The sequence below is a fragment of the Amblyomma americanum genome, chromosome 4 (genome assembly GCF_052857255.1).
Source record: "Amblyomma americanum isolate KBUSLIRL-KWMA chromosome 4, ASM5285725v1, whole genome shotgun sequence".
NCBI classification, from domain to species: Eukaryota; Metazoa; Arthropoda; class Arachnida; order Ixodida; family Ixodidae; genus Amblyomma; species Amblyomma americanum.
This window is the reverse complement of record NC_135500.1, coordinates 125,719,269-125,731,446: the sequence shown is the minus strand read 5'-3', so window position 1 is coordinate 125,731,446 and position 12,178 is coordinate 125,719,269. Positions and strand designations below refer to the sequence as shown.

At 48.5% G+C, this 12,178-nt stretch overlaps 1 protein-coding gene across 1 annotated transcript in view; it reads left to right on the top strand.

Annotated features, from left to right (window-relative positions):
* Sdc (Syndecan) overlaps window positions 1-12,178 on the top strand; it is a 97,104-nt gene that overhangs the window by 68,157 nt on the left and 16,769 nt on the right. Inside the window, exons 2-4 of the mRNA XM_077661643.1 lie at window positions 7,116-7,175; window positions 9,380-9,515; window positions 10,825-10,901. Of these exons, the coding sequence (XP_077517769.1) occupies window positions 7,116-7,175; window positions 9,380-9,515; window positions 10,825-10,901 (273 nt within the window). The remainder of the gene's footprint in view (window positions 1-7,115; window positions 7,176-9,379; window positions 9,516-10,824; window positions 10,902-12,178) is intronic.

Sequence of the window (12,178 nt, the reverse complement as noted above, 5' to 3'; positions counted from 1 at the left end):
GTTCAACCATTGAGCGGAGGAGGCGCAGATGCAAAGACGATAAACCCCGAGGAGTAGGAGGCGCGCTGCTACTGCTGCTAATGCGGGACTCCGATAATTGGCAAATTTGCACCGCCGTATAAACCGTCGCTGCTTTCCTAGGCAGCGTTTATAGCACAAGGCGTGTTTTTGAGACGACACCGGCGTCCCGCAACGCTTATACGAGATTAGCCGTGACTGCTCCTGCTGGTGACAGCGAAAACAAGCCAAGCCCAGCGGGCACCGTTGGTTCTTGTCAGCCCCGGGCACGGGCCGATATTGCTGTCCCGAGGCTTCTGGCCTCGTTAGCCTTAACCTCGGGCCCTCCTTTGTTCCCCTCTGGAATATTCGCGAGCAGCTGTCTCCTCTTCCTGCTGCTGCTGTTGCTGCGGCGGTGGCTGTCTGGCTGCTTGTTAGTCGTCGAACGGTTAGCGTTATAGCCTTGCCTTTGTTCGTTTTCTGATCCTTCGTCGAGGCATTCCAGGCCCCGACCTCTCCGCTCTTTCTTCCGCACGCTTACAACCCTTTGGTACCAGCAGCTGCTGCTGCCTGTCCGTACGGTATTACGCAAAACCCAACTTTTTCTTTATCCTGTACCGACTGAGGGCCCAGAGAAAAGACAACCTGAGCGCGGCAGCCTTTTGTCTCTCCTTAACGCGGAGAAAGGAGGGGGGGGGGGGGGGGGGGTCGCAAGCAAAGCCAAAGAAGCTCACGGCTGCTGACGCGAGCCACGCCCTCTTGGTGACACGCGTCTAGCTCCCGCGCTTTCACTACGCGGGCGCGCGTCGCGTCGGCGCTGTGGCGTTGCGGCTCCTGGAATCCCGCTATATTGGCTCCGTCGCGGCGGCAGGCCACCTCCTGTCGCACCGACAACAAACACTGGCTGCGTCGAAAAAGCCGCGGGGCTTTTCCTTTGTGTCGGTGCCTTCTTCGTGCTTTTGCCTCGCTCTTGTCCTCTGCCTCTGCTCATGGTACCCCCCCCCCCCCCACCCCCACCCGCTTTTTCAGTGCCTTGCGGAGCACCACGCTTGCCATGGCTTACCTCGCCTCGGCAGTCGTTGGGCGTTGCTTGGCAGTGCGAGGACTTAAAAAAAACAACACAGGACCAACTGCGGCTCGTCGCATCCAGGAAGGCGAAGGGAGGGGCGCCTGCGAGGGACGCCCTGCGTCCGGTGGCTCCCTCCCCCGCATCCTCAGTTTCATTGTTCATCACACCCTGACTCCGCTCTGTCGTGAGGGGGTGGAGGAGCGGGCCGAAAAGCTGCTCGGCCTTTTAGGCTTTGGGGCCATGTTGGGGGCCCTCCCACCGAGGTGTCTCGCCCTCTCTTCGGTTGTGCATGCACGGCGGTCGCTCCTCACTCGATGCCCCCGACCCGATAGGCGCTGAAAGTTGGCGTCGACTCCTGGATGTGCCCCTTTCTTCTACCCATTCTATTCAGCCGCCTGTTCGCACTCGGCGCCTTTGGGGGCGGGGTTCGTTTCTAGCGTTCCCTGTACAGTGGAGCTCCTCCCGAGCCGTTATCACCTGTGGGGCAGAGCGACTCTGTCACTGACGCGTCAGCTTGCATTGTTGCGGAATACCGATGGAATGCGTCTCGGCGATAAAATGCGCGTGTAATATTTCTTCGACATGGGCGCCCGTACAAGGTGTCGCCCCTCAGGGACCTAGTATTGGTATTTTTTTTATTGTAGCGATAGCTACATTACGGTAGTATTTCGAGCCTTCAGCGTGGCGGTGCCGCCACGCTGTCACGTGGTGCGGAGCAGCTGCCGGTGGTGCGGAGCAGCTGCCGGCGGCGCGGCGCCGTGGCTGATCACGTGGTTCGTCACGAGGTTGGTCACGTGACCAAGTTCCTCTCGGCCTGCTGTAGCTATCGCGTCACTTTAGGTTTAACCGGAGCTAAACCACTGCCAACTTTTTTCCTGCTCAATTGCGAGGAGTGAGGCGCAGTACAACGACGACCACTTCAACCGCTCTCGCCGAAGGTTTTCACGTGGGCAATCGGCTATGTCGCTGCCAAACGTGCGTAACTGCGGCCGCACCTGTCGTCACTGCAAACGAAACGCGTGTACTGGTTAACCAGAGAAAACTTCTTAGTCAGCGGCACTGAGCACTGTCTCTTACACATCAGAGCCTTTGCATATGACATCGTCTGCGCGTAGGCGTGCACGGGTATTTCAATAAGGTCAAGGAGTAGGGGGCGTATTCGCCCCCTCCTCCATGCCACTTAGGGGGGCCACTGCTTCTCTAGTCTCCGCGTTTGTTGATTCAAGTGGGCTGTGGGGGAAGGGGGTCTTTACAATGCCAATTCAGATGGTCAGTCGAGGTGCGCTAAGCCCATGCGGTCCTTGCATTACTGCGCTGCTGTCACTGTTGCACAATGCCTATGGGAGCTGTAATCTATTTTTCCCCAGCGCTTATCTCGAAAGGCTCGCTGTTTACGAGGCTCGCATTTCGTGCCATTTCCTCATTTCGCTCGTTAGCGCCTTGACCCTGGCGTCGCCCCAATCAGCATCATTTTCCGGGCACATTACAAGTCCCGCGCGTGACTCTAACCCACCACGTTTTGGACGCATGCCATATGAGTTTTACTTCGGAGCCGCTGTATCGGTGTTTGCGGGTAAGTGTGCTGGTGATTCTTCTCTGGTTAATCGCAAACCACAGCTTATTTACAATTATCTGGGCGAATCCAGCATACCTCATATAGCTCGTGCCGCCGCCGCGGTGGCCGAGTGGTTACGGCGCTCGGCTGCCGGCCCGAAAGACGCGGGTTCGATCCCGGCCGCGGCGGTCGAATTTCCATGGAGGCGAAATTCTAGAGGCCCGTGTACTGTGCGATGTCAGTGCACGTTAAAGAACCCCAGGTGGTCTAAATTTCCGGAGCCCTTCACTACGGCGTCTCTCATAGCCTGAGTCGCTTTGGGACGCTAAACCCCCATAAACCAAACCATCATAGCTCGTACCGAGCGACCCGCCCAGTGCTAACAATGACAGTGACGCCGGCATTATCGACGCCTACCTCATTCAGTGGTGGTTCCGTGTCGAGCAGCGAGCGGTCAACGGTCTCGCCTTTTGGCGGTCGATGCATTTTTTCCGTGCTTTTGCAGCGGGCAACGCCACAAAGCGCGCTGAGCAGCTTGGCACTGTCTGTTTCGCCCCCTCCACCCTCCACTCTCGCATGGCAGTGGCGTTGTTTTGGCTGGCGTGCCAACGAGAGGACAGGCAAGCGCCATCAACAGCGGCAGCTTGAGGGTTCGTCTCTCATCGCCCCCACCCCCGTCCTCCTCTGCTCAGATGGGAGGCAGTTTTTGGGGCAGGAAGTGGCTCGATTGCGGCGGGGGAACAAGCCGGGGGTGCGGACGACGCAAGAGGCTCGCGGCTATTGCCCTCCATACCCCCCCCCCCCCCCCCCCTCGACCCTGCGACCATCCCGCCCAGTGGCGGTGGCAGAGGGCATCGGACTCGGCCGTTGCCGCGCTTTGTTCCCCGCATCATCTAGCGTGTGTTGTAGTCTCGCTTTATTTCCTTTCTACTTCTCTTCGCCAGCCCCAAGTTTCTTGTGCGTGCCGCAGTTCCCGCTCCCCCGGCCACCTCAGAACCGCGCGTCGTTGTCAGTTTGTACTTTCACTTCCGGTGTTCGTTTCTTTTTTTTTTTTTTGGTCTTCTTCCTGCCTTTTCCACGGAGTCTCCGGGTTCTTTTCTTCTCTCGTGTCGTGCTTTTCGTTCCTTCGCTCTTTTTCTTTATTTTTCCGCGCCCCGTGCGTTAACGTGCACTGATCTGTGGGCTCTTTTTCGCGGCAAAAACGGTTCTCCCCCTCCCCGCCCACTCCCGTAGCTCCTCCTCAATCATTTCCCGCGCAGCATCCCTGCCCAAACTATACTTTTTCATGTATATATGCGTACGTCATTGTAAAGCGTTTTCATTCTGTCGTGCGTAGCTTGAAATATGGGATCTGTCTCGTTTGCGGTGCAGATCGCTAAACTTTTCGCACGGCCCTCGCCGATTTCTCTTCTGGTTAAACTTTGGCAGGATTTCGCCAGGGTATACCGGCCTCGCGGTACACTGGCGCTTCCTATGGTTTTATTCTTCGGGTCCATCTTGGACGATCTTTTCGAAAGCTGAATAAATTAAACTCCCTCTACTCTATAGTTCTTCAAGCGCACGTGACAAGCACTTCTTCGTGGCGGGTTGGTGCGCACCGGATGTGTCGAACGGTGTTAGTTGTGCGACGTCTTTGTCTTCTGCGATCGTGAGCCTAGTCCCAATTTTTCCTAAGCTGCATTTAAATTACGACTTTGGATCGCGATCAATTTTTTTCACGCTTCGCTAGGCGCTCTTCGCCTTTGTGTGCTAGCCGCTTCTAGATCGAACAATGCGTAATCGCGCTGATCGCTACGCGTCTGCTCTGCGGTGTGCTGTCCGTTGAAATTAACGGGATTGAGTCACTCCGCAGGTTTTAGAAAACGTCTCCCTCTATTTGTTTTCTCCAGTCTCGCTGCGCCGCGAGATTATCGTTATTGAAATTGCCCCATGTCTTGAGCATAACATGCTTCCGTGGATTTTCCCAGTGGCGGCAGAATAATGTGCAGTAAAAAAGGCCCGGGCACCGCCCCCGCTGCGCCCCGTGCTTCCATCCATTATTGTAGTCTTAACGAGCTTGCTTCTTTTATCCCTAATTGCGCAGTGCGTGTACTCGTGCGTGCTGTATTGTGGATGCTCATTGTGAGTAGTTCTGTGCAGTGTATTCGGTCCCATTTTAGTTTGCGACGCCCGTTTCCGAGCCGTTCCGGAAGGAGTTCTTCGTGTTCACGTGTATTTCGCAGTTTGCATTCCATCTGTGAATAACAACTGATCTGGCTTATCTTGCGGGCGCTGCCCCCTCCGAAAAAAATTTTTTTGGGAAGGGGGAGGGGGGGCCCTGTTCCGGGGTCCCTGCTTAACATGCAAGTCACTATAGCTCCAAGAGCAGGGTCTTGGATTTCGAGTATATAAGCTCGTGAAAATTCTTCGTTTTGAAGATGTATACTCAGCATGTTGATGCTACATGACCTTTTCTGTTTTGTATAGTGTTTCTATAGTTTGATCTGAGTCGCATCTGCTTGTCGTTAGGCATCGGTCTTCGTGGTAGAGTGATATTACAATTCAGATTTTACCAGTATGTCGGCACTGGGCCAAATGACTACTCCATTATGCACGATAAGCTGCAGACCTTTCTTTTTCATGTCGGAATTACAGGAAATGCAAATTAAGCTTTGCGAATATTTTTGTCTTTTGTACAGATGTCATTGTAGTGTACTCTATAGTATAAAAGGTAATTTATTGTTAGACCATCGTAGGGCTGAGCATGGCCCAGCGTCGGCAAGCGGTGATCGCCTCGTGCAAGGCCAATGTCAATCCCCAACCACGGCCCGAGCTGGTTTGCCGAGCTCTGACCATGGATGGCCTGGTTGGCTGACAAAGACGGGCCATGCAAGCTTTTTCTATTAGGCTGGCACTAAAATTCCTGGGACAAATGCGTTGGTACGAGTCATGATGCATTACACATCATTGGCGCGACGTACATGAGGCGATTCTTAACACTCGGAGCAACAAGCAACTTGCGCAAGTGTCAGTGACACGTACACTTGAGAACCATACGGAAATGAAATTGTTTCCTCACGTGCATGGCAGCGTGGTGGAGCAACCATCTTCCCAGAGCTTGGTTTTAGCATCTCCCATGTGGTCTTGATAGTTGGTTTCTGAATATCATACCTAGAGGGAAATATGGCACTGCTATAGTTCATCCACCATGGAGAGGTGCAGAAATTCTGGGTAGACGTGGTTTTGTATCCGGTTTGGCTATTGTTGGTCATAAAAATAATTATTATCCAGGCAAACCTCTAACAAGTGCTGTGCACTTCTCATATCAGTTTAACACTGAACATTTACGAGCATGAAATTTATAAGTACAAACAACTTAGTATAAAACTGATTTAATCTGTGCAGCGACGAGAACATCGTGGTGCAGGTAATGATTTCAAGGCAGGATCAAAGTTCTCAGCCTAACAGTAGCAAAGCCAAATAAAAAAACAATCTTTCCAGCATTCTCATGGTGGATAAGTGCTGGACTGTGCCACCACTTTTTCCCTCTAGGCAGATTTGAGAACCTGTATGGCTGGAGTGACAAAATGGGTCAAATTTTCATCCTTATTTCATACAATAGCAAGGCTGTTGCATCCATCTCACTTTTACGGACTAATATATTTTTTAAGGCAATCAAGAGCTTCTTGCCCCAATATGCCCAGCTGCAGTACAATTTAAAGCACAATTTTTCAACATGGGAATGATTTTTGACCTCTCATGATACTCTCGTCTTCAAACCCTGACATTGGGTGTGATGATTGCCCAGCTAGGTAGCACGCAATTGCAATGGATAGGTTTTATTAAAATCATAGTTGATAGTATTTGGGTGGTTTTAAGTACACTATTCTTAATATAACACTCACTAATATCAATCCAATGCCAAAAAGTTCTTGCAGATAGCAGCACTGGCAATGCCGTTGTCAGCAAGTGGCAGCCTGCATTTCCAGAGCACGTAAAGCGATGAGAAAGCAGTGTTAAACAGAAAAAAAGTGAAGTTTGTAGAGAAATGTTTCTTCTGTCAAAAAGCCTCTGTATTGCAGTCTTACTCGTACAGTAGTGTATCCCCTTCAGGCAACGTAGCCAAACCGCATTCAGAATCGCAAAGTTTGAAAGCAGCACTGCGCCACCATCTACTCCGGAGCCTATTTGCCAGTCTAAAATACAAATTCTCTACGAAACTACTAGTTCTGCACTCTTTTGCTGTTGTAGTGCAGGATATACATATGTTAGTACTTAATATTTAGTCTTCAGCGGCAGACTGTTGCTTTAAAGCTCTTCATTTCTGTTGTGCTATAGGGAATTGGTGGGGAAAAGGAAGCACAGGTGCATTTAGCAGGAATGGATGCACAATAAATTGCATGTTATTTAGCCCTTCTTGGGTCCTGCGTTTATTCTTACTATTAAATAAATCTGTTAAAGTAGTTTGCAATGTGGCTGTTGACTAAACTTGGTTTTGCTTCTTTCTGTTTGCAGGTGCAAAGCACGTCTCCAAAGAATGTCGATAATGGCATGTTCTTCATTGACGATCCCCAGGTACTACCCTCTAACACCCTTACCTTCAACCTTTTAATGGGCAGCGCATGTGCTTTGGGCTTCGCCCCATTCCAATGCGTACACATGCGCTTTAATTAATGCCCCGTGTGCTGTTGATTTGACTGCTAAACCTCTCCTGTTTTATGGAGGCTGTTCACGATTGGAAAACAAGGGCAGGCGTGTGGCACATGAAAGAAAAGGCGCACAAGTGGCTGGGAAGGTTGCACACTTGCTTTTGATTATTGCACCACTCGTACTATCGTGATCAGAAGTTTACGGGACGGGAGTATGCCGGAAAAAATCACCTGATAGGTGCCAAGATATGAGATGTGCATGCTCTCTCCACTGGCGACTATACTACGTGTCTGGGTAGCGAGATAGAGCTTCAATAAACTTTTTTTCTGTGAGCACGCGTCCTGTAATATTGATTGCGATAGTACTTCACAAATACACAGCAATTCTTGGCTATTGTTGCCAGACTTTTACTGCCACTGAATAGCCTCAGTGTCATTTTTCCTGGCCTCGCTTGCACAGGCATTTTTGCATTCAGGCAGTATAGCAACTAGCTCCATCAAATATTACTACTCGATTCCTGTTTGCTCTTTTATCCTCTAAGTCGTGTAATTGGGCTTACTTCATCTCATTGTCATACACCTAGGATCGGTCAGTGAAAAAAAAAGAGCGTACTCTGTATCCTCCTTTTACGCTCCACATACAGTTTACAGTTCATACCACACTGGTACTTGTGGTGTAAGATTTCAGCAACTTATTTCTCCTCCAGTGCCGAGTCTAACTTCGTCCTACCACTACCCAAGCAAGCCCCTATGGGAGAGTAGCATCAAATTTGTGTTGCGACTAATTGTGCGTGGCTGCTCTTACTGCGAAGCTCTGTGGCTATTTCATGTCTGCATATCCTCACACTGGTGCATTAGGGTGCAGTTCATTTTACGAGCAAGACCTTGCATCATGTTATGCAGCGTGCAATGTATGGGACACTAAGAAAAGACAAGACGAACACCAACTCGTGTTCATCCTGACTTTTCTTCATAGTGTCATAGTTCATGTAATACTGCGCACAGCTGACCCTACAGACCAAAAGCCCTTGAACGCTTCAAAATAGTGGAGTAGTGCACATTACTTACCTGTTCATGAAAAGTTCCGGCGAACGTAACTTGATGGAAGGCACGCCCCAAATTATAATTTTTCTTTCAGCACTGCAGCAAATAGCTGTTGCATTTCCTCACTTGTACCAGAATGAGCGGTGCTTCTAGTGACTTCCCTTATGTATGTTTAACTGCATATACTTCTAGCAGTTTTGCCCTTTCACCTCCAAATTATCCGCTCCACAGCCACACATTTCGTGTGCAAAACAGTGCCTCTTTTGTGATGAGACAAGGAATTGACTCATGCAGGCCCTTGTTATCTTCTTCCCCCCAAATGAACTTTTCTTGGATATGTCAAGTGCTGGTAGTAGACCAAAAACTTTTTTTCCATATCCAAAATGGGTCGCTGAGTGCCTGCATAATTCCTTGTAATCAAGCAGCTCTGCAGAGCATGTATTTAAAATCAGTCTCTTTGGCAAAGTGCTTGCAGCCCGTATGATGACCAAATGTCACGAACTGATGGTTCAGTACATTGAGCAGTTATAAGGATCTTCTGCAATTCTGCTACAAGTTTAGGCAATGACTTCATTACTACAAAAAAAAAGCACTTTCTCTGTTCAAAATGGGCCACATCGGTTTTAAATTTCTGATTTCAAGTGAAAGGTGGCATTGCTCCAGCTCTGTTGAGGGTGCATAAATGTATCTACTACAAAGAGATTTCCAGTGATACAGCTTGAACTTTGTGTACTCTCATCGCAATGAAAAGCTCCAATCTCCCAGTCATTTCTGATAACTTGCTTCTAATAAGGCTTCCCATGAAAGTTTCTCATTGCAGTCATGGGCAAAACATGCACTCTTGGCTATGATTTGGATCTGTGCTGCTTGTTGCAGACTTGCAAAGTGCTGACCATTTGTTGTGATCGTTGGTAGTTGCTTGTGAGCCATTATGGAGTCACTCACAATACTATATCAGCATTCTGTAGACTTACTTCTGTTCTGGCTGCTCTACTAGGCTGTAGTTGCTGCTACTGCTGCTGCTGCATTTAACTGTGGAGAAATTCGAAATGGCATTTGTGTTTTTTTGAATCTGCTCTGGTGCAGAGTGACCAAACTGTGGAGGGCAGTGCAGACTTCGACGACACGGACTCGTCTTCTGGGGTAGAAGATGATGAAGATGCTGAGGGTTCTGGGCATTCCGCAAATGAAGTGGAGCTCGGGTCTGGAACAACAGGTCCAGGTGAGTGGAATGCCTTTATTTTTTTGCTTCCTGTGTTTCTGGCATTGTCACATATTTAATCTATCCTCCGCAGGGAAAACAAAGCCTTCTTGCAACAATTGAACTGCACTTCATTGTAGCTGTTACCTTTGCAGAGGTGCCCAGTATATTGCCTGTGTGTGTATAGTTGTGTGCAGGTTCCTTGTGATTGCTTGTGAGGATGGACACATTTTTTTCGATCTAGGAGCCCTCACAATGGCACAAGTGAAAAGAGTTGAGCGGTCAATATGAAGGCCTTTTCATGAATAGCATACCTACAGAATTGCGTTCTGTTCGTGGATAGCCAGAGTGCGGGTTTCTTCAAACAATTAAAACATTTCTCATCATAAGGATTTGTTAGTTGCCTTACCAGGCGACTATCTCTCATTTGTAGAAGTGACAAGCTGTTTCTGGCATGACGAAAGAACTCTCTACCACTTCTTCTCAAGGCATTCCTCTGTGATGTAAGCCTGTGAACCAGCAGACAAATGCTTCAGATTAGAGATTCTCAAATAATGTCCGCAAACCCTTTTGTGATCTTGAAGACATTCATTTGTGGAGCCCCAGAGTTTTTGTTCGTCAATCAAGCTTATAATATTCTTGGCGAATAGACAATGGAGAGTTTGCTCAGGTCAGACTCGTGAAATGAATCATGCCTATTCAACGGAATATATAAACTATCATTAGTTGCTTTGTACTGCAGGGGTGCAATGGGTGAATAGCTTACAAGACTAGTGACATTTTTGTGCATGCTCAAGCCCCTGTTAAGTCCTTCACTACTGTATGCCTCATTGAACTTTCGTTTAGCATGTAAATTAACTTATAATCATGTAGGCATGTAAATTAACTTATAATTAACTTTTGCATCATTCTTCACATATGCTGCTATGCTTTGCATAAGTACAAGGAAAAATATTTGCCCTTCCACCACTATATATATTCTTTTTACTATTTGCAGGGATTGTGCAATTGCAGATTTCAGCTCAACTGTTTAGCACAGCTGCTTTTCTGTGCATGTGCTGCAGCCTTCAATGCTTTTTTGGCACAATATGCTTTGAGAGGCAGCAGTGCATGAAACACTTCGACCTTGAGTTCCTCATTATAAGCTTTGCGTCCATCACGTGGGAGCAGTTGTGTAATGGATGATGGATAAGTTTGTTAGTGCTCACTGTGAGCGCGGTCTTGGCCTGTAGCCGTTGGCTTGACATGGCTCAAATGGATTGTCTCCCGTGAATTCGCTTGCTGTGTGCTAATTGTTTCTTACCCCAGCTGAGTTTTGTTCTTGTTGCAGAGTTCGTCACGCCGAAAATCAGAATTGTCACAGACACAACACAAGACGTCAAGTTGAAGCCTCTTCCTCCAATTGAGGTGAGTGTGCTCATCAGGGGGCTGGCTGCTTTCTATTGTTGGGAGAAACTTTGGCATGAATTCAGTGCAGAGCACTTTGTATTTTCATCACAAGTTGGTGTGTCGTGCCAGTGAAGCCATTCAGGACCTGCATTCAGTAGAGCAGGCATTGTCAACTCCCAACATCTCAAAACATGCTGAGGAACTTGGACATGCCTTCACTTTTGTCCCTTCTTGACTAAATTGCACTCGAAAAAGAACATGCAGGCATCTAGCCCCTCGGAACAGGATTTAAATCTTTTCTTTAATGTGAAACAGACCGTTATAAGCAGACGTAACTTCACCAGTGGAAGCACGAGACACCAGGAGAACACAGGACAACGCTGGACTAACAACTGAAGTTTAATCAAGAAATGGCCAACCTAGGTCACCAGAAGACCCATGTGTATCACACTAAAAAAACAAATACATAAGTGGCGATTCGCCAAGGAGTGGATGCACGCTTCTTAGCTGTCAACCAACAAAAGACACATACTTTGCCTATCAAACTTGCACGCGCACACTTCTGCTTAGGAAATTAAATTCCTTGTTAGTGAGATGCAAAGATTGTGCACTGACGCATGTGTCACTGCCTTGCAACCTAATATGGTAGGCCTCCAGGATTTCCCTCTCTTCCTTGTTTTTACCTTTTCCAATGACTGTAATGTTGCGCTGCATATTTTCGTTTTCTATGATGAATCGACAGGCCCAAATTACCACCTTTCATCAGTTCACTGAAATGTTCTTCAAAGCCGGAATGCAGTTTTTACAACTCCTGCAGTGACGTGCGAGATTATTTTGATCAGAAATTTTTCAGGGAATTATGTTCGCGTGCCCGGTCATTAACACATCTGCCAGTTTGGTCCGTGTACACCCACCACATGACAGGGGTAACTTGTAAACGACACGAGTCGAACAAGCAATGAACTTGTTGGCATGCTTCACAGGGCAGCTCTTGGACTTCCTCTCCTCACTGGCCTTCGCGATTTGTGAACATAAACCAGACAGCTTACAAGGTGCAGAGAAGACTGCCGTCACACCGTGTCATTGTGCCATTTCTTCAGGTTATGTGAGACACCATGAAGATAGGGCATCACTTCAACTTTCTTCCCCTCTAGTCTAACATATCCGGAATCTCGTGTGTTGTGGTTCTCATTTTTCTGTGCACCTCAGCCGGTAAACCCGCGTCACTAAGGAGACGGACTTGCTGGTGAAAGCAGTCATTCACTGCATGTGGGCAGCTCTTCTGCGAGGCATTC